Here is a 20679-nt window from a genome sequence, read left to right as displayed (position 1 = left end):
CGGACATGGCACCGCTAGTCAGGCCATGTTGAGGCAGCGTCCCACATGCCACTACTAGAGTGACCCACAACTAAAATACACAGCTATGTACTCGGGATTCAGGGAAGAAAAAGCAGGGGAGAAAAAAAAGAAGATTGGCAACAGTTGTTAGCTCAGGTGCCAATCTTTAAAAAAAAAAAAAAACTCCATGTATAAATTCTTATTTCCTCTTATTCAACAAAGGCACCATACTCTGTACATTTTTTAGCTCCTTCCTTCTTTTCTCTTAATAATAATAATAATAATCCTGGAAATCACTTCATTGTAGTTCATAGGACACATCCTCATTTTATTTGTTTACAGTTGTGTGCTAATCCACTCTGTAGATGAACCATCATTTATGCAACCAATCTCCAATATTTTGCTATTAGAAATAATGTGACAATAAGTAACCTTATATATCTATATCTGTATACATATATGGGCCTTTGCGTATTGTTGGAGGTGTGTCTTCAAGGCACATTCCTAGCAGTAGGGTTGCTGGGTAAATGTGTGGCTTTACTAGAGACTTCAAAGTTCCCTCCATTTCTAACTCCCACTAGTAATGTGTGAGGGTGCCTGCTTCTCCACAACCTTGCCAACAGAGTATGTTGCCACGCTTTTGAATTTTTACCAATCTAATAGATGAGAAATGGCATTTCAGGGTATTTTAAATTTATATTTCTATTATTGCCAGTGAAATTGAGCATCTTTCCATATGTTTCAGCATTGTTTCTGTACGTTTTTTCGTGAACTGTCTGTTCTACCCTTTTGTCCAGTTTTTTATTGGCTGTTGCTCTTTTTGTTCTTCTTGATTTGTAAGTTCTTTAAATATTGGAGATCTTAGCCCTTTATCTATGAAAAATGTTGCAAATATTTTCTTTCAGTATGTCAGTAAGTCTTTTGACTTTGCTTATGGTATGTTGCCAACAGCATTTTTAAAAAGAAAAAGGATAGTATAAACACATTAGTAAATATAGTAAATATTATATACATACAAATGTGAATGAAGAATGTACTTGATGCTACTTGCAAAGAAAAGTTAAAATTGAACTCTTATTTGAATATCTCAAGGGATTCCTGAAAAAAAAAGAATAAATTATTGTGCCTACTAAAATGTTTCTTTAAAATGTTAAATTTTATGGTAGTTCTTACAGTTTATTTTCTAAAAATTAAAAATAAGGAAAAAACTTTAATGAAAAACAAGTATGGGTAGTAGAACTATGTATTGTCATATAAGGATATAGATTCATAACATGAAAATTTAGAAATTATAGAATCTGGTTTTGGGAAATCTGCTCTTTTCTCGTCAAGTTGGAAAAGAGGGTTACAGTTGATTCTCATTATTTGCGGTTGTTATGTTCTGAAGAGTCACCACAAACACCGAACTAGTGAACTGTGAGCCATTGCTTTTTGGGGAAGTACAGAGTTCATTTCCTTCAAACTTCTGGTCAGAACATTTTTATCAACCAATCAGTACTAAACCTTGTTTTATGTGTGTTTCTATTTAAAGACCTCATTTGATATATATTGTTGATTCGTTAACATTGAGCTCACGGCCAACAGCATACACCTCCTGCCTGAGAGAAAGTCATCTCATACACATGCTTTCTCCATAACGAGCCTCACAGCCTTCTTGCACTTAGGAACACCAGACAGCACTGTACTTAGGGAGCATTTTAAATGGCAGAGTCACCAACAAAAAGCCCCAAAGCACAAAAAAATGTACTAAATAGGCCAGGAAAAGGACACTTGCTTAGAGTATGAGAGCTCAGGAAAGCAGTGTCGCCTTGTTCTCCCTCAGCTGGGAATGTGTGTGTCAGGCAACTCGTTTTTTGTAGCTCTGTGTGTCTGCGAATGACCTCAGAAACAGGATGTGGATTTGAAGGTTCCGAATAAATTTTAGCTAATAGGCGGAATCTGTGAGTAATGTGGATTAACTGTATTTGTTTTCTGATAGAAGTATATTTCTCTAGGAAGGATTAAGTTGGTTTTCTTGAAACAATCTGAGAAAATTGAATCTGTTTATTGGGATATAAGAAATGACTTCATGGAGTTTAATACCGAATTAGAGAAGAATCAGTTTTCCAACGAATTTAGGATGTGCGAAAGTGTTATAAAACATTTTCTCGGGGCCAGCCCCGTGGTGTAGTAGTTAAGTTCTCACTCTGCTTTAGTGACCTGGGTTCACGGGTTTGGATCCCAGGGTGTGGACCTAGCACCACTCATCAGCCACGCTGTGACGGGCATCCTACACATAAAGTGGAGGAAGATTGGCACAGATGTTAGCTCAGGGTGACGCTTCCTCAGCAAAAATACCCATTTTCTCAAGTATGTTCAAGTTTTTGTGAGATCATTGAATATATCTTAGAAATATTAATTTAGAATTTTTTTCTTGAGTAAAGGCAATAAAGGAAAAAACACCAATTTTCATTCAGTGCCTTTTTAAAGCTATTTTTAGAACAACATGAAGTTTCCAAATCCACTTATTTTTATTTATTTATTTTTTTGGTGAGGAAGATTGGCCGTGAGCTTACCTCTGTTGCCAGTTTTCCTCTTTCTGTTTGAGGAAGCAATTTATCTGGTTTATCTTCTGTGGGCCTCCCTTTCTGCTTTTTCCCCAGCGCCTGGCATGCTGTGCTTAGAAAATAAATTGAAGTTTTTTCCCCAAACCATAGTCAAATGGATTTAAGAAAGACTCAGAAATAGCATTAAGTGCTTTTTCCTTTTCCATGTTTGCACACAGCAGCAGTGTCATGGTGGTCTTGGCTTTTTTGCTTCTAACAGTTTATATTTCATTTTTAGCATTTCTAGTATAGGCTGTTAGCTGTTGACTCAGTATTTATTTTTTAATTAGTTTAAAAAAAAGAAAAAGAAAAGGAAGCATTCCTAATGTTGACTTAGAAAGTAATCAAAAAGGCTTTCCTTTTTTTTTTGTTTGTGAGCAGGATTGGCCCTGAGCTAACATCTGTGCCAATCTTCCTCTTTTCTGTGGGATGCTGCCACAGCATGGCTTGGTGAGCGGTGCTAGGTCTGCGCCTGGGATCCAAAACTGCGAGCCTGGGCACCAAAGCCAAACACTTGAACTTAACCACTTTGCCACTGGGCCAGCCGCGAGGCTTTCTTTTTTTTTTTTGAATTTTTCTTGTGAAAATGTTTGAACAAACACAGAGCTAATACTACAATGAATCCTCAGATACCCACAATCCAGATTCAGCAATTTCAAGACTTTGCCTCATCTTAAAATTTAAGTTGTATTCCTTGTTTCAGTCAGTTTTAGAAATGTTCAAAAAAATTTTAGATCACTACTGTCTTTATGATGAATAAGATCATTTGATTTTCTCCATTATAGCTAGGAAACTGTTGCCTACAGTTGTTTCACAAGCTATACCAAACTCTCCTCATCTGAACCAGGCTTCTCAACAGGTATATGTATTTTTTTCTATCAGTATATTCTTTTATTTCAATATAGAATGTCCTGTAATTTGTAATGGGATTATAGTAATACAGAAAGTCCAAGCTGTCTCAGTTCATGACCTGCCTTGTATCTCAGTAATTTTTTCATTGCATCCCTTGGCCAAAAGAAATACCTAGCAGTTCCATTTATTAACTAGTTAGTAGTATTAAATAGCTTAATGGGCTGGCCCCGTGGCCTACTGGTTAAGTCGGGTGTACTCTGCCTCGGTGGTCCGGGTTTGGTTCCCAGGTGTGGAGCTACTCTACTCATTAGCAGTTATGCTGTGGCAGTGGCCCATGTGGAAAACAGAGGAAGACTGGCACAATTGTAAGCTCAGGATGAATCTTCCTTAAGCAAAAAGAGAAAGATTGGCAACAGATGTTAGCTCAACGAATCATCCTCAGCAAAACAAAAAAACCCCCCCAACTTAGTAAGTATTATGTCATAGTAACTTAGTAAGAATTTTATTTTTATTTTTTCTAGTTTTATTGAAATAGAATTGACACATAACATTATATCAGTTTAAGGTGTAGGACAATCATTTGATATATGTATATGTTGTGCAATGATTACTGTAAGCATTTTTTTTTTTAAAGATTGGCACCTGAGCTAACAACTGTTGCCAATCTTGGGGTTTTTTTTCTGCTTTTTCTCGCCAAATCCCCCCAGTACATAGTTGTATATTTTAGTTGTGGGTCCTTCTAGATGTGGCATGCTGCCTCAACGTGGCTTGATGAGTGATGCCATGTCCGCGCCCAGGATCCGATCCAGTGAAACCCTGGGCTGCCAAAGCAGAGTGCACGAACTTAACCACTCAGCCATGGGGCTGGCCCCTACTATAAGCATTTTATTTTTAAATAAATACAGTTACTAAGGGAATTTGTGCACTTGTTGGGCACTGCACAACTTCTCACACCTTGGAATAGATTAGTTTTCTTGTTCCACATTGACTTTTGCATGGTAATTGATTTTTATCATAGCAATTTTCAGAAACCCAGCTTCACAAAGATATGATGTCATTGATAGAAATGACATGAAATCTGATGTTGAAACTGAACTGCCTTGAGCTATTAGTTCATTCATTGTCCAACAGGTGTTGAGTGACACTGTATTTCCCTCAAATTTAAAACATCTTGTGGAGCCCCTGTTGAGTTCTCTGTGGCACGCCAAAGTACCTACTTGCACAGTTTGGGAACCGTGGTAATAATATAAGAAATAATAGTACTAAGTAGGATGAATTGAAGTTCTAGAATAGGTTATCTAGATTACTGTTTCTCAGTGGGGATGCCACCAGCATTTTGGAAGGACAGTTCTTTCATTATATGACACTGCTCTTTCTAGCGGACATATTTGGAAGAAAAGAAAGTGAAATGTTTCACTTGCCCCCATTTTGTATCTTACTCTATTTTCCGTGTTACCAGTCTTTTTTTTTCTTTTAATAAGCTTGATTTTTTTTCCTGTTTTTTTAGGAAGATTAGCCCTGAGCTAGCTACTGCCATTCTTCCTCTTTTTGCTAAGGAAGACCGGCCCTGAGCTAACATCCATGCCCATCTTCCTCTACTTTATACGTAGGACGCCTACCACAGCACGGCTTTTGCCAAGAGGTGCCATGTCTGCACCTGAGATCCCAACCGGCAAACCCTGGGCCGCCAAGAAGCGGAACGTGCGCACTTAACTGCTGCGCCACCGAGCCAGCCCTCCTTTTTTAAATACAGAAAAAAGTGAAAAAAAATTAAAAAAACCCTGCCACCCAGACAAAATTATTATTAACATTTTCAGCCTTTTTGGGGCTGCTTAAAAAAATATGGTTAGATTGATGTGTACAAATAGTTTTTTATCCTTTCCCCTTAATATCACATTGTCTTTCCTCACGTTATTAAAAATTTGCCTAAAAAAATATTTTTCCTTAAATATATCTTTTAAAGGTTACTTACCATTCCATCCTATTGATATCCTATGCTTTGGACAAACAGTTCCCTATTTTGAACATTTAGATTATTTCCAGGATTTTGCTATTATAAATAAAAGTTTAGTAAATGTTTTGCACATAAATCATTGTTTACATTTTAAGTTATTTCCTTAGATTTGATTCCCAGAAGTGGAAGTGATATCTTGAAAGGCTAAGAACAACTTTCTTAGGTCCTTGATGTATATCGTCAAATCTAAAAATCTTACGGTTTTACAACGTGAATATTTATTTCACTTCATATTCACCAGTACTGTTAAGATCTTTTTAAATTCTTGCTAAGTGAAAATAGTGTTTAATCAACATTTAGTTTTTATTTCTTTGATTATTAGTGATGGTGTTCTTAGATTTCTTATGTCTAATAGAAATTTATATTTTCTTTTGTAACTTACTATTGTCTTTTGGTTTACCTTATATTAATGTTCTGTTTCTAAGATTATGAAAGAAAATGAAGTTGAACAAAGTGAACCACTACAGTCTTTGCAGGTGAGTTAACTTTTAAAATGTAAAGTAGCCAGAAATTATATTTGTATATATAGGTATGGCATATAATTTTATGTTTGTGTTTTGTCAGTTTTCAAACTCATTTGTAACTAGTTACCCCTTTATATTCATTTAGATGGACCTGCTGTCTTTTGTATAAATGTCTTGTGTGGTCAATAGGATTTGCTTAAATAACAAATCTTTTATCATAAAGCTAACTTTGCAAATTTATAAGCATTACCTAATACAAGAATTGTCATTGACAATTGCAGCTGCATGTGAAGCTCTATTGCCTAAAAGAGAACAAAACAAAACAAAATCCATTTTGTGATGGCTCAACCATTTTTCACCCTTCTATAATAAGATCAAATGTATAAAATGATAAATAATCAGCAACTGCATAATTTAGCTTACAAATGATCACAATCTTACTGTTTTTCTTTCACTTGAAAAAAATAGGGTTTAAACTTTTTCAAGGATAGTTATCACAAAGTATAACCTGTAAATAAATATTATCATTGTTTTTTCCTCCAGAGTGAGTTACCATTTAAAATAAATGTCATATAATGTCAAATAAACATATTTTAAAAAAATCTGTTGAGGGATGGCCTTGTGGCTCACTGGTTAAGTGTGCAAGTTCCGCTTCGGCAGCCCAGGGTTTGCCACTTCCGATCCTGGGTGCAGACATGGCACCGCTTGGCAATCCATGCTGTGGCAGGTGTCCCACATATAAAGTAGAGGAAGATGGGCACGGATGTTAGCTCAGGGCCAGTCTTCTTTCACAAAAAGGAGGATTGGCAGCAGATGTTAGCTCAGGGCTAATCTTCCTCAAAAAAAAAACAAACAAAAAAACCTGTTGTAATTTCACAGTAATAAAAAAGGTCTTAAAATCTTTCTCAAAAAAGTTATTTAAATCTTTTTGGCATTATTATACGAGTATATTTGTGTGTTTTAATGACTTTCTTACTACAACTCAGAGACAACTTCTTCACATACATTAGTGATAAAAGGAACTTTCAAAACTTTAAAGTTAGGGTGCTCTTTCAGGATACACATAATGCCACCTCCACCTTATTTCTGTAAGTATAATTAGCTACACATAGCCAAGGAGCTGTTCCAGCAGAGAGGGTACTATGCTAATTGATTTTTTAAACTCACCATATTAGAAAATTCTAATTCTAAAATATGAGTTGAATGTTTTCAAGAGCTACTTTGTTGGCTTATATATAGTGTTATTAAAGGAAGGTGACCATTATTTAAAGAAATATACTGCTTTACCTCTTCTGTCTATTGAGATTTTTTCTTTTCTTTTTTTTTTGAGGAAGATTATCCCTGAGCTAACGTCTGCCTCCAATCCTCCTCTTTTTGCTGAGGAAGACTGGCCCTGAGCTAACATCTGTGCCCATCTTCCTCTACTTTATATGTGGGACGCCTACCACAGCATGGCTTGCCAAGCGGTACCATGTCCGTACCCAGGATCCGAACTGGCAAACCCCAGGCTGCTGAAGTGGAATGTGCGCACTTAACCACTGCACCACTGGGCCAGCCCCTCTCTACATTTTTTAAACATAAAAAAATTGTTTTCTGCAGTTGAGTTCATTTCTGAGTGTGTCCAATTGATATTAGAAGTTATGGTTATTTTATGTAGTCACTTGAACTAAAAATGAGTAGCTACTGTTGTCTATATCTTCTGTTTTATGGTTGCTAGAAGATGATTCATTCTTTATTTTTTAAATTTTTTTTAAAGATTTTATTTTTCCTTTTTCTCCCCAAAGCACCCCGGTACATAGTTGTGTATTTTTAGTTGTGTGTCTTTTTGGTTGTGGCATGTGGGACGCTGCCTCAGCATGGCTTGATGGGTGGTGCCATGTCTGCGCCCAGGATCCGAACTGGTGAAACCATGGGCTGCCAAAGCGGAGCGCACGAACTTAACCACTCAGCCACGGGGGCTGCCTCCATCGTTCTTTAAATACACTGTTACACTGTTTACAATTTTTCCTTTGGTTTCATACTAATTTTTGAATTAAATAATCTGCATTAACATAAGCATTAGGTTTGATGGGTGATTTATTATGCACCCAACACTTTCTTCTAGTGTTAAAAGATTCAATTGACATTTTAGAATTCTGATTTTCTAACATACTGAGTTTTACGTTGATTAGCTTACTACCTTATGTGCTGGAGCACTGCTTTGCCGGAGTAGCTTCTTATATGTGTGTGTGGAGAGAAGCAAGATGGAGATAGCAAGTCTGTCTTCAAAGGACAAACATGGCTTTAAGTTCTGGGAGCATCTTCCCAGGAAATTCATGAACCACCTACAGAACTGTTCTAGCTAACACACTTATTGACATTGTATTCTAGTTCTTTTCCTTGGGAAGTGAAGAAGAGACTGCTTTTCTGGCTGTTATTCCTAAACAAACAGAGAGAAAAACCTGCGACCCTAAGGTAAAATTTGTGAAGAGCATTGATTTTCTACCCCCTTGTGTTTTCCTGCTGTTTTTATACAACTATCAGAGTTCATAGGCAGAAGGTGAGTGAGCAGAATGTATTGACCTGGTGTTAAGAACAAGAGAAACTTGGCGTTGAGCCTTCTCTCTATCAGCAATGAGCTAGTAATGCAGTGTATATACATAGATGCCCCAGGGCTTGGACACGAAGATGTGTAAAGCACAGTTAATGAATGTTCTGTGGAGGACAAGCTGAAGCTCTTTATAGCCTTTAACTTATTATCGTCTACTCCACACTTCTCCCTCTGCCTGGAAGTTTAGAAGCACATGTAACCCGAGCTCGCAGTAGTGCTACCTGCTCCACAGGGAAAATGGATAGAGACAACAGCACATAAATGGATGGCTTTTGTAAATAGTGATTCTATTCCTAAAACCCAACAGAACTTTGGAAGAGATCTACATAGAAACTTAGGAAACGAGGCATCTGTTTGCTTGTGGAGAATGTGTATTCCCCATCAAACAAATCAGAAATATACAGAGTCTTTACGAGTTGGGACTTTTTTTATTGAAATGTGTATGTTTTAAAATTCAGCATAATATTTTCAACAAAAGTCCTGTATAGAGGACGTTTTAGGTTTGATTTTTCCTTTCAAATGTGTGATTTAGAATCTTCGTTTTTAAATAAAAGAATATTCAGATTTATATTATTGTCATTCTGTTAATTTATCATTTAGCAATAAATGCATGCTTCATGTACATTCCTTTAGCTCTATTAGCAATCTTATTTTTCCGCATTTTGGGTCGGCTTTGTTACCTTGTGTGGAGTAAAAATCCTAGAACCCTCAAGGGGGCAGCAGAGAACGCCATTTGATGCCCGAAAGCAGACCAAGTCTCTGAGGGGATGAGAGCACCTCTCTGAGTCACACTTCTGTGTGAACCCTTAGGCCTTTGTTCTCCGAGCAGTGGGATCGTGTCTTTGGGGAGGCAGAGAGCCCGCCAGCCCTCTTGTGTTAAGCCCAATAGTTTACGAAACCCTTAAACCAAGGTGAATGCTTCCTGCGCTCCTTCCCTTTTGTCCCTCCCTGTTATGTGTTTATTGATGGCCTCCTGTATGCCGAGCACATGTTAAATGCTGGTGCTGCCCTAATGAAAGAGAAAGGTCTCTGCCCGCAAGGAGCTTACAGAGCAGTTAGTAGACAGAGAAGAAGACGTATGTGCTGTCTGTAATGGAAAGTTGTGTCATGGACAGTGGAAGCATAGAGAAAGGAGCAACTGTGTCTTTCTGGCTTAATTAATCCATTATTACTACACTTTTTATGCTCATAATAAAAAAAATCATACTTATTAATGTTGAACTTGAATTCAGTTAAATCAATACAGTTTAAATTAGCTACCCTTAACATATGTTTTAGGATAATAGGAGTATTTCCTGGTTTTCAGTATTAATCCCTTCGTAATTACTTACATTAAGTAATATTTAACAGAAAGCTGAATTATGTATTATTTTCTATGTGTATCTACATCGTGATTATATATGTCAATATATACTTATGCAAAACTCATTTTTAATAATTTACCTGTAGCCTGTTGAGTTTCAAGGGCACCAAGTAAAGGGATCAGCTACTAGTGCTGTGCTGGTCAGAGGACACAGCTCCCAGCTAGAACACAGTCAGTTTCCAGAGAGTGCTGGGTATGGCAGCTGCATGACGGACACTTGTTTTTTGACACCAAAGTTGCCTAGCACTTGTATGCAGATTGACTTCTTGCAGGTAAAAATATTTCCATAGTTACATCTTGCCAACTCATTTTCTTTATGTCAATACTAAACTTTTTAAAGAGAGTATATTTAAATCTTTGCACAGTTGTAAGTTAAAAAGGAATTTAGTAAATTGACAAGAATATCTCAAATCAAACTAAATAAGGCAAAAATGTTTTATTTGAGAGATTTGCTGCCTTTTTAGGATCAGGAATTTAAACGATTGCTTTTCCCTTCAGGGAAGACTAGGAATTCATGACAAGAGCAGATAGGCAGATTACATACAGAAAATATGATTCACAGCTAGTAGGTTTTTTTCCCTCTAATATTCCTCCCCCCCCCAAGTATGGCCCCAAGTACCTCTCATTACTATGAAATAGAGGTCATGGAGACAGAATGATATACACGTATTTGAAATAGTATCTGTTAAAGAGATTTAAAATTTTTTTTTTTGTATTAAAGCATAAAGCACATACAGAATAAGTGCACAGCTCAATATTTACCACAAAGTGAACACACCCATGTAACCTCCACCCTTAGGAAACAGTATTACCGGCATTCCAGATGTCCCCCTTCTGCCCCCTTTCAGTCAGTGCCCCTTCCATTCTCCTCAAAGATAACCACTCTCTTGACTTAGAGCACCGAATATTAGTTTTGCTTTTAAAACTTTGTATAAATAAAGGAATACACAGTGTATTTTTTGTGTGTGGCTTCTTTCGTTCAGTATTGCAGTTTTGAAATTCATCCGTGTTGTTGCCTGTGGCTGTAGTTTTTCGTTTTCTTTGCTAGTGTAGTATTCCACTGTATGAATATGCCCCCGTTTATCCGTTCTTCAGTTGTTTGGGGTGTTTGCATTCGGGGGCTATTACAGATAGTGTTCTGTGAACATTGGTGTACTGTCATGAATGTGTACACACAGGACACACTTCTGTTAGGTATACTTCCTAGCAGTCACCAGATAGGCCCATCTTTACTTTTAGTGGATGATGCCAAAGTGCTTTCCAAAGTGGTGGTTACAGTTTACGGTTCTCGTCCCCATCACTCTACGTCTTCAATACTTGGTGCTGACAGTTTTTTGTTTTAAATTTTAGCTATTCTGCTGGGTGTGTAGTGGTATTTCATTGTGGTTTTAATTTGCATTTTCCTGTCTAACAATGAGATTGGGACGTTTTTGTATGCTTATTGGCCTTCCCTGTATCCTCTTTGATGAAATGTTTGTTCAGGATTCTTCCTCAGTTTTTAATTTCTGTGCTTGTGCTTGTCTTTTTAATTGATTTTTGGAATTCTTTATATTTTGGATATATACTCGTTGTAACTTGTATACTTTGCAAATATCTTCCCCAGCTCTGACTTATCTCTCACTCTTAATGATGCCTCTTGATGAATGGAAGTTTATAATTTTTTGTTGTTTTTGGGGGTTTTTTGGTGAGGAAGATTCACCCTGAGCTAACATCTGTTTGCCAAACTTCCTCTTTTTGCTGAGGAAGATTCGCCCTGAGCTAACACCTGTGCCAATCTTCCTTTTTTTGTATGTGAGCCACTGCCACAGCATGGCCACTGACAAGTGGTGTAGGTCCGTGGCCAGGAACCAAACCTGAGCTGCTGAAGTGGAGCATGTTGATCTTAACCACTAGGCCATGGGCCGGCCCCCAATCAGTTTACTTCTTATTGGGGCTCTTGTAGTAGGTACTTTGGTTTGATTTTCTTCCATATTGCCAAGTGTATGCTCTTTCCCCATCCTTGTAATATTGTGTTGTAATTCAGGGTTACCATTGTTTCCTGGTTTCATCAAAGATAAAAGATGTTTCTGTTTCTCATTTCCTGTGTTTTTTGAGAGGTTCTCCACATTTAAAAAGAAACTCAGGTCCATTCATTCATTTTATTTCTAATTATTTTACATACATCAGTATGGTCATGTTTTATATCCTGAGTTTATAAAAAATGTTCTAGGGCAAAATGGCTAGACCCACCATAGAGATAAGAGATTTTGGAGTGAGTTTGACAGTTTACTTGCACATAGCAGTCTCTGAACTTTACAAAATATTCTGTATTTCATCAATTTCTAAGATACTATTGCTGATTGTAAGAAGCACCATTATATTATATATCAAGAGAGAAGAGCAGTCAATTAACATTAGACAATGCTTCATCACTTAGGCTTTTTTATTTTAAAAAATTTTCTTTTATTGTGCTAAAAAACACATAAAATTTGCAATTTTATGTATATCTTAACCATTTTTATTTATTTATTTATTTTACTTTATTTTTTAATTTTTTTTGAGGAAGATTAGCCCTGAGCTAACTATTGCCAGTCCTCCTCTTTTTTGCTAAGGAAGCCTGGCCCTGAGCTAACATCCGTACCCATCTTCCTCTACTTTATATGTGGGACACCTACCACGACATGGTGTTCCAAGCGGTGCCATGTCCGCACCCGGGATCCGAACCGGCAAACCCCAGGCCACTGAGAAGCGGAACGTGCGAAGTTAACCACTGCGCCACCGGGCCAGCCCCATTAACCATTTTATGTGTACAGTTCAGTAAAGTGAAGTGTATTTAAAATGTTATAAAACAGATCTCCGGAACTTTTTCACCTTCACTTAGATTTTTAATGTTATATTTATTTTGAAAGAAGGCTTGTAGACTTATTTGGACATAGATTTCTATTGTGTATCACACTGGTTTGTTTTCTTGCCTTTCTGTGAACACATACTTTTTTGTCCAATGCTAAATCATAGTGTAATATTTTTGAAGACATTTAAACAGCAAAATTATTTAACATATCTAATATTAATGCACAAACTCATATTTAAGCGGTCATTATATGAACAGTATGACTAATTTTCACATAATCGCACATAACGCAGGCAATCACAACTATGTCACAACTGTTGTCTGTGCTAGAGAGAGGTAAAAATGCCATCACTTTTACAGCACATCCCTATTTCAAAGATGTTAAGATGTGAGAAATATGAATCAGAAGAATTGATGGAAAATTATGTACTTTGCTTTCCCTGAATAGAATTGGCTTCATAACATATTTATTTCTGTTTTTCTGTCTCAAGTTGTAACCATAAACTGTATGTATGTGTGTGTGTGTCTGTATATATATAGAGAGAGAGATAATAAAAGATGCAGATAGACAAAGATATAGGTGTGCACACACACAGTTTTATTTTTTACTAAGTAAACTGGTAGATGGATCTTTGTTATCTAGTTCCCAGATGAAGAAAACTTTCCAAAAGGAAGTACTAGCTTTAACATTGAAGACAATTTTCAAGTGATGGCTGAGTCTAATAAGGGTTCGATTGAAAATGATTGTAAGTAAATTGTGAGTAAAATATAACATTAAAAAGTTATTTGACATTGAACAAACTGTTATGTAAAGAACATGCTTTTTTTCCCCACAGCAATTTTAGATTTCTCTTCTAACGATTCAGAATGTTCATATCATCATTTGGATTATAATTTTAAATCAGCAGAAGGGACTTCATGGAAAACAAATAAGGTATAATAAACAAAGTTTTAATAGTTGAGAGTAAAAAATTTTGGTAGTCTTATAAGAAAGGAATCTATCAAAAACTGAAAAGATAAAAATCTTGAGACTGGATGATTTTTTAAAATGGATCAAGAAAGTTTATCAACAACTAATATTATTTTAGTGATGAAATGGCAGCGTAATTTCTGTTAGAATAAATAACAAAATGCAAATACTGCTATCTTCTTTGTTATTCAAAGATATCTTGATTTTTGCAATATGACATGAGATGAAGAACATGCATAATTAGAAAGGAAGAAATAGAAGAATCAAGTAAAAATAAGAAGTTTAAGAACTTTGTAAAGGAGCTGAAAACAAGATAAAATTGAAAAATTAATAGTTTTCCTAAATCAGTTAGAAAATATAATAGAAAAAGAGTCCCAGCAATAGTAACAAATGATATGCAATACCTAGATATACTCTTTTTTTTTTTTTTATTAATGTTATGATAGATTACAACCTTGTGAGATTTCAGTTGTACATTTTGTTAGTCATGTTGTGGGTACACCACTTCCCCCTTTGTGCCCTCCCCCCACCCCCCCTTTTCCCTGGTAACCACTGATCAGATCTCCTTATCAATATACTAACTTCCACCTATGAGTGGAGTCATATAGAGTTCGTCTTTCTCTGACTGGCTTATTTCGCTTAACATAATACCCTCGAGGTCCATCCATGTTGTTGTCTTTTTTTTTTTTTTTTTTATTAATGTTATGATGGATTACAAGCTTGTGAGTTTCATTTGTCCATTTTGTTACTCATGTTGTGGGTACACCTCTTCCCCCTTTGTGCCCTCCCCCCCCCCCCCCCCTTTTCCCTGGTAACCCCCGATCGGATCTCCTTCTCAATATACTAATTTCCACCTATGAGTGGAGTCATATAGAGTTCGTCTTTCTCTGACTGACTTATTTCACTTAACATAATGCCCTCGAGGTCCATCCACATTGTTGTGAATGGGCCAATTTCGTCTTTTTTTATGGCTGAGTAGTATTCCATTGTGTATATATACCACATCTTCTTTATCCAATCATCAGTTTCTGGGCATGTAGGTTGGTTCCACGTCTTGGCTATTGTAAATAATGCTGCGATGAACATAGGGGTGCAACGGACTTTTGAGATTTCTGATTTCAGGTTCTTAGGATAGATACCCAGTAATGGGATGGCTGGGTCATAGGGTATTTCTATTTTTAACTTTTTGAGAAATCTCCATATTGTTTTCCATAGTGGCTGTACCAGTTTGCATTCCCACCAACGGTGTATGAGGGTTCCTTTTTCTCCACAACCTCTCCAACATTTGTCGCTCTTGGTTTTGGATGTTTTTGCCAATCTAACGGGGGTAAGGTGATATCTTAGTGTAGTTTTGATTTGCATTTCCCTGATGATTAGCGATGATGAACATCTTTTCATGTGTCTATTGGCCATATTCATATCTTCTTTTGAGAAATGTCTGTTCATGTCCTCTGCCCATTTTTTGATCGGGTTGTTTGTTTTTTTGTTGTTAAGCAGTGTGAGTTCTTTGTATATTATGGAGATTAACCCTTTGTCGGATAATTGGCTTGTAAATATTTTTTCCCAATTAGTGAGCTGTTTTTTTGTTTCAATCCTGTTTTCCCTTGCCTTGAAGAAGCTCTTTAGTCTGATGAAGTCCCATTTGTTTATTCTTTCTATTGTTTCCCTCAACTGAGAAACCTAGATATACTCTTAATGAGAAATGTGTGGAACGTGTGTGAAATAGACAATGAAATTTTACTGTGAAATATAAAATTCACGAGTAAATAGGAATTCAACAGTACTTATTGAATGCCTTCTATAGGTCAGGAACTTGTGAGACTTGGGTGCAGAGTGATGGACAAAACAGGTATGATCTCTGCCTTTTAAGGCCAGCAGGGGGAGAGAGATATTTATCAAGAGAAGAAATTGCACTGTAGGAAAGCTGTGAAAGTACTCTGAAATCACAGGGGCAATCTGCCTTGTGGGTGATTAGGAAGGCTCCTGCAGCTATGGCAGCAGTGAGGGAAGAACATGCAGAGAAACAAGTGTAAATACCCTAAGATTGGAAAGGGTTGGGTGAGAACGTGAAAGAAGGCCAGAGCAGCCAGCTAGTGATGAGTGAAACGGAAAGTGGCAATTAAATGAGATGGAAAAGTGAGCAGGACCAGACAGAAGAGTCCTGCAGGTCGAGTGAAGAGCTTTGATGTTGTTCTCTGTTTCACTGGGAAGTGACTGAAGGGTTTTCAGCAGGAAGTCACCTGACTTAATTTACATTTGTAAAAGGTTTTGCTGGCTGCTGTGTGGAGGATGGATTCAATGGGATGGGCACTGCAGCAGAAGCGGGAAACCAGTTAAGAGGAGCCTCAGATGGTAGTGACTTGAAGTAGGGACCGTGCAGTGAAAGTGCAGTGGAGTTGATAAATAAGTTTCAGATAAATTTGGGAGGTAGCAGCATGGATGTTGCTGGATTGGGTGTAGAGAGTGGGGTGAAGGACAGCGAGGAAAAAGACTCCTGGCTTTCGGACTTAACTGTTGTGTGGCCTGAGGTGGTTTGCACTGAGTGGAGTAGGATGGAATGTTAGTCTACTAGGGTTGCCATAGGAAAATCCCATAGGATAGGTGCTGACCCAACAAATTTATTTTGTCACAATTCTGGAGGCTAGAAGTCCAAGATCAAGGTTCCGGCCAATTTGGTTTCTGGTGAGGACTCTTCCTGGCTTGCAGATGGCTGCCTTCTCACTATGTCCTCACATGTCATTTGCTGGGTGTGTTCACATGGAGAAAAAGATAGAGAGACCTCTCATCTTATAAGGACACCAATTCTGTCAGATCAGGGCCCCAGTCTTAGGACCTCATTTAGTCTTTATTACCTCTTAAAGGCCCTGCCTCCAAATTCAGTCACACTCGGTGTTAGGGCTCAACATATGAATTTTAGGGGGACACAATTCAGACCACAGCAGGGAGGAACAGGTTTGGTGAGTATATAGGAACAGAGAAGGAGTGCCTGTGAGACAGTGAAGGAGAGATGTTAAGTAAGAAGTTGGGTACATGGGTCTGGTTCAGAGGAGACGTGTGTATAGTCACTGGCACGTAGAAAAGTTTACAGCTCTGAAAATGGATTTAAAGAAAGTGTGGGAGAGGAGTGTGTTATATCCCATCCTCAAGAATTGGGAAGGGGAGAGGGTAAGTTATGTCAGTTATTGTGGAGACATCCAATAAAATGAGACAGAAACATGGCCATCTGGGGATTTGGAGGTCGTTGGTGACCTTGTCAAGAGCAGTATCAATGAAACAGTGAGGGTAGAAACTGGTTTAGGGTGTATTAAGTAGTGAGTGAGAGGTAAGAAAGTGGAGCCAGTGTGTGTGGAAAACTCCCTAGAAAGATTAGCGTATTTAGTCAGTCTGTTAGTCACTCATTTATTAAATATTTTTTAAGCTACTACCATGGGCTGCACTGTTCTTGGTGCTAGAGGTTGGCCTGTGAATGAGCAGGCGAGGACCTGCCCTTGTGGAACTTACATTCTAGTGAAAGGAGACAGACAGTGAACAAGTCAGCATATAGTGCCTCAGAGGGTTGTGAGTGCTGTGGAGAACCTGCAGCTGTGTGGGGGTAGAGGGTACAGATGGGTGTGGAGTTCTAGTTTGTCTGTACAGGTAAAGTAAGGCCTCTCTGGTAACATGACGTTGGAGTAGAGAACTGAATGAAGCGAGAGAGAGCCATACAGATATCTGGAGGAAGAGCATTCCAGGCCCAGGGCACAGCAAGTGCAAAGGTTTTGAGGCAGGAGAATGCTGGCCAGTTTGTAGAACAGCCTGGAGGTTGCCATGGAGTGAGTGAAGGAGTGAAGGGAGAGGTGACAAGTGAGGGCAGAGAGGAAGTGAGGGGCCTGATCTTGCAGGGTGGCTCCAGGGACATGGTAGGAGCCTTCTAGTTCTCTGGGAGAGACTGGGAACCATTGGAGTTGTAAAGAGAGGAGGGAAATGATGGAGTTTACACTGAGAGAGTACTCTGGCAGGTTTGTAGAGACTGTGCTGTGGGGACAGGGTGTAACACTCAATAAGGATTGCCTGTTGTTATTTTTAGTGACGGGGCAATACAGTCTAGACTGCCTAGGTTTGAATCCCAACTCTGATGCTTATAAGCTGGATGGATTTAAAAAATTTAATTGCTTAACTGCTCTGTTTCTCAGTTCCCTCACTTGTAAAATGAAAATGAGAGTACCACCTCATATGGTTGTGGTAAGGATCGAATTAGTTAAAAAATAGAAAGTGCTTGGAAGAGTCCTGGGCACACAGTAAGAATCGATAATAGAGCAAAACTATTATTACGTGATGATTGAATTGTAATTTCCCATTTGTTTCGTCATTTCTTCTACTAGACTGAATTCCTTGAGTGCAGGGACCATGGGTATTCATCGTCTCATCCTTAGCTCCTAGCACAGCACCTGGAACCAAGTGGCTAGTCAAGAAAATGTTTTAAAATTTATATATAAACTTTTTATCTTTATTGTGACTTACTCAAAAAAAAATACACAAACACGTCTTAAGTTCAAACCATTCAGAAGAGTACGAAGTTGCACGTAAAAACCTTTCCCCCTTATCCCACCCCCATTAGAAACCACTCTTGACAGTTTGGTGTGTATTCTTCCAAACTTGAATTCTTTTATTCTATTCTCATCCAAATATGTGTATTAAATGTGATCATCATATTAGATTTTTAAGGTGATTAATTTCTAGAAGCAGCAACAAAATTAAGTACTATTCTAAGGAGAATAACATAGTGAATAACATGACTGGTCAGGTCTGGAATATATCAAAAAAGTTGACTGCATTTGGGAGCAATGTCTTGAAGTTTAGGTCAACTATAGATAAACCCTAGATCTGAGGACATAAGAGAGAGTTGTTCAGTCCTTGGGTCTGCAGGAAGTTTTACCTTCACAGCTTCTAAATGTGAGGTCTCATTTAGCCCGAGCCCCTTAGACTGGAAATTGATCTTCAGAACCACATCCCCATAACCCAGATCAATCCAAATCAGAATGTGGCCCATTTCAAATAAATCCAACAGGCTTTGTGTTCTGCGTTTCACTTTCTATTATTATTGATTTAAATGAGTTTATTCTGGGGGCTGGCCCAGTGGCACAGCGGTTAAGTTCACAGGTTCCACTCCGGTGGCCCAGGGTTTGCCGATTCGGGTCCTGGGTGCGGACATGGCATCACTTGTCAAGCCATGCTGTTGTAGGCATCCCACATATAAAGTAGAGAAAGATGGGCACGGATGTTAGCTCAGGGCCAGGCTTCCTCAGCAAAAAAAGACGAGGATTGGCAGCAGATGTTAGCTCAGGGCTAATCTTCCTCAAAAAAAAAATTTTTTTTAAATATTTAAATGAGTTTATTCTAACCTGTGTCTTTTGGAAGAATCTTTGCCCCACTATAACTCTACATAATCTGCTTGAAAGCATTGTTTTTACAATATAGATTACTAGAATTCATTCAAAGTGAGGGAGAAAATGCACTAAGAAGATTCTGATCTATAGCTTTGTTTCTTCTTTCTGGATAGGTGACCCCAGAACAAAAGATCTCAACATCAAGTCCTGTTTCTACTTTTTCTTTGAACTCAAGAGATGAAGACGTCATGCCAAAATTCTCTGAGGAGTCCCTGAAAGCAAGAACTTTACCTGGTGATCTTCACTCTCTCAACTTAGGCAGTTGTTACCATATTGCTCTAATATCTGTCTGTCTGCGTAAAATGAAGTTTTTTATTTGAGAGATTGTTACTAAAAATATTTTGGAACCTGGTTTTAATTTTCTGTCAGTGTTGCTTGATTGACTTGTTAGAATTACAACCTAAGACTTTATAAAAGAATACCATTGGCTTACCTACTGCTCTGCTGCCTTCCCTGGTGGTCTCCAGAGTTTATTTCCAACAAAATAGAAACTCTGTCCAGAGGGTACATTATTATAAAATAGGGAACCGTAGCATTGTCAGATAAAAATTTTAAGCTTATATTGTTCCCATGCGATGTTATTCATTCATTTATTCAACAAATATTATTGCTTTTGCATTTTTAAGAATATACCTATTACTGGGGCTGGCCCCGTGGCCGAGCGGTTAAGTTCGCGCGCTCTGCTGCAGGCGGCCCAGTGTTTCGTTGGTTCGAATCCTGGGCGCGGACATGACACTGCTCATCAAACCACGCTGAGGCAGCATCCCACATGCCACAACTAGAAGGACCCACAACAAAGAATATACAACTATGTACTGGGGGGCTTCGGGGAGAAAAAGGAAAAAATAAAAAATCTTTGAAAAAAAAAAAAAAAAAAAAGAATATACCTATTACTAACGCAGCTGACAGATAGAAGGAATTATAAAACTCAGCCAAAATCTGCCATAAGATGTTTACCAGAATTGAATTCTTCTCACATACCAAAATAAATCAAATAGATCAAAATAAAACCAATTTGAAATAGATCAAAATAAAGCTAAAAATCATTTTTACTCTGAAGGTCAACATATTAATTCATGAGTGTAATAAATATATAGAGGAAGTTACAATCACATGGTCAAGTAAATGAACCATGAACTTCAGTCTCTGGGGAGGGAATATAAAGTTGAGAAGAAAAAGCTAGTTTTGGGTTCTCGTCCTGACTCTGCTAATTGCTGGTCCTGTTACCTCTAGGCCTTGGTAATCTCATCTGTAAAATGAGAAAGATGAATCCCGTCTTGGCTGTAAAGTACTTTGAGAACTTAAGTGTTATGTAAATATAATGTAGTAATTGGGAGGGGGGGCAGGAAATCCTTAGCTAAGGGGGAGAAGAAAAGAGAATTTCAAATTCGTCAACTTTAAAAAAGTGTCAGAGTGTATTAATTAAAGCTTTGTAATCTTTATTTTTTTGAGACTAAAACTAGTAAATTTTTTGTTTGTTTTAAAAAAGGAAATAAAATTTTGTTTGCTTTTTTTTGCAAGGCAAGTTGGTACTTTTTGCATTTTTGTATAGATAGCCACTGTTTTCTAGAGCCTGGGTGATGAC

The 20679-nt window shown here is 37.7% G+C and overlaps 1 protein-coding gene across 1 annotated transcript in view; it reads left to right on the top strand.

Moving 5' to 3' along the window:
* Positions 1-20679, top strand: part of ZGRF1 (zinc finger GRF-type containing 1) — a 70757-nt gene that overhangs the window by 14273 nt on the left and 35805 nt on the right. Inside the window, exons 7-11 of the mRNA XM_046655824.1 lie at positions 3371-3444; positions 5877-5927; positions 8286-8369; positions 9955-10140; positions 19208-19328. Coding sequence (XP_046511780.1) covers positions 3371-3444; positions 5877-5927; positions 8286-8369; positions 9955-10140; positions 19208-19328 — 516 coding nt within the window. The remainder of the gene's footprint in view (positions 1-3370; positions 3445-5876; positions 5928-8285; positions 8370-9954; positions 10141-19207; positions 19329-20679) is intronic.

This window comes from Equus quagga, chromosome 3 (assembly GCF_021613505.1).
Source record: "Equus quagga isolate Etosha38 chromosome 3, UCLA_HA_Equagga_1.0, whole genome shotgun sequence".
Lineage (NCBI taxonomy): Eukaryota > Metazoa > Chordata > Mammalia > Perissodactyla > Equidae > Equus > Equus quagga.
The sequence above is the reverse complement of the archived record's forward strand: the minus strand, read 5'-3'. Positions and strand labels throughout refer to the sequence as shown.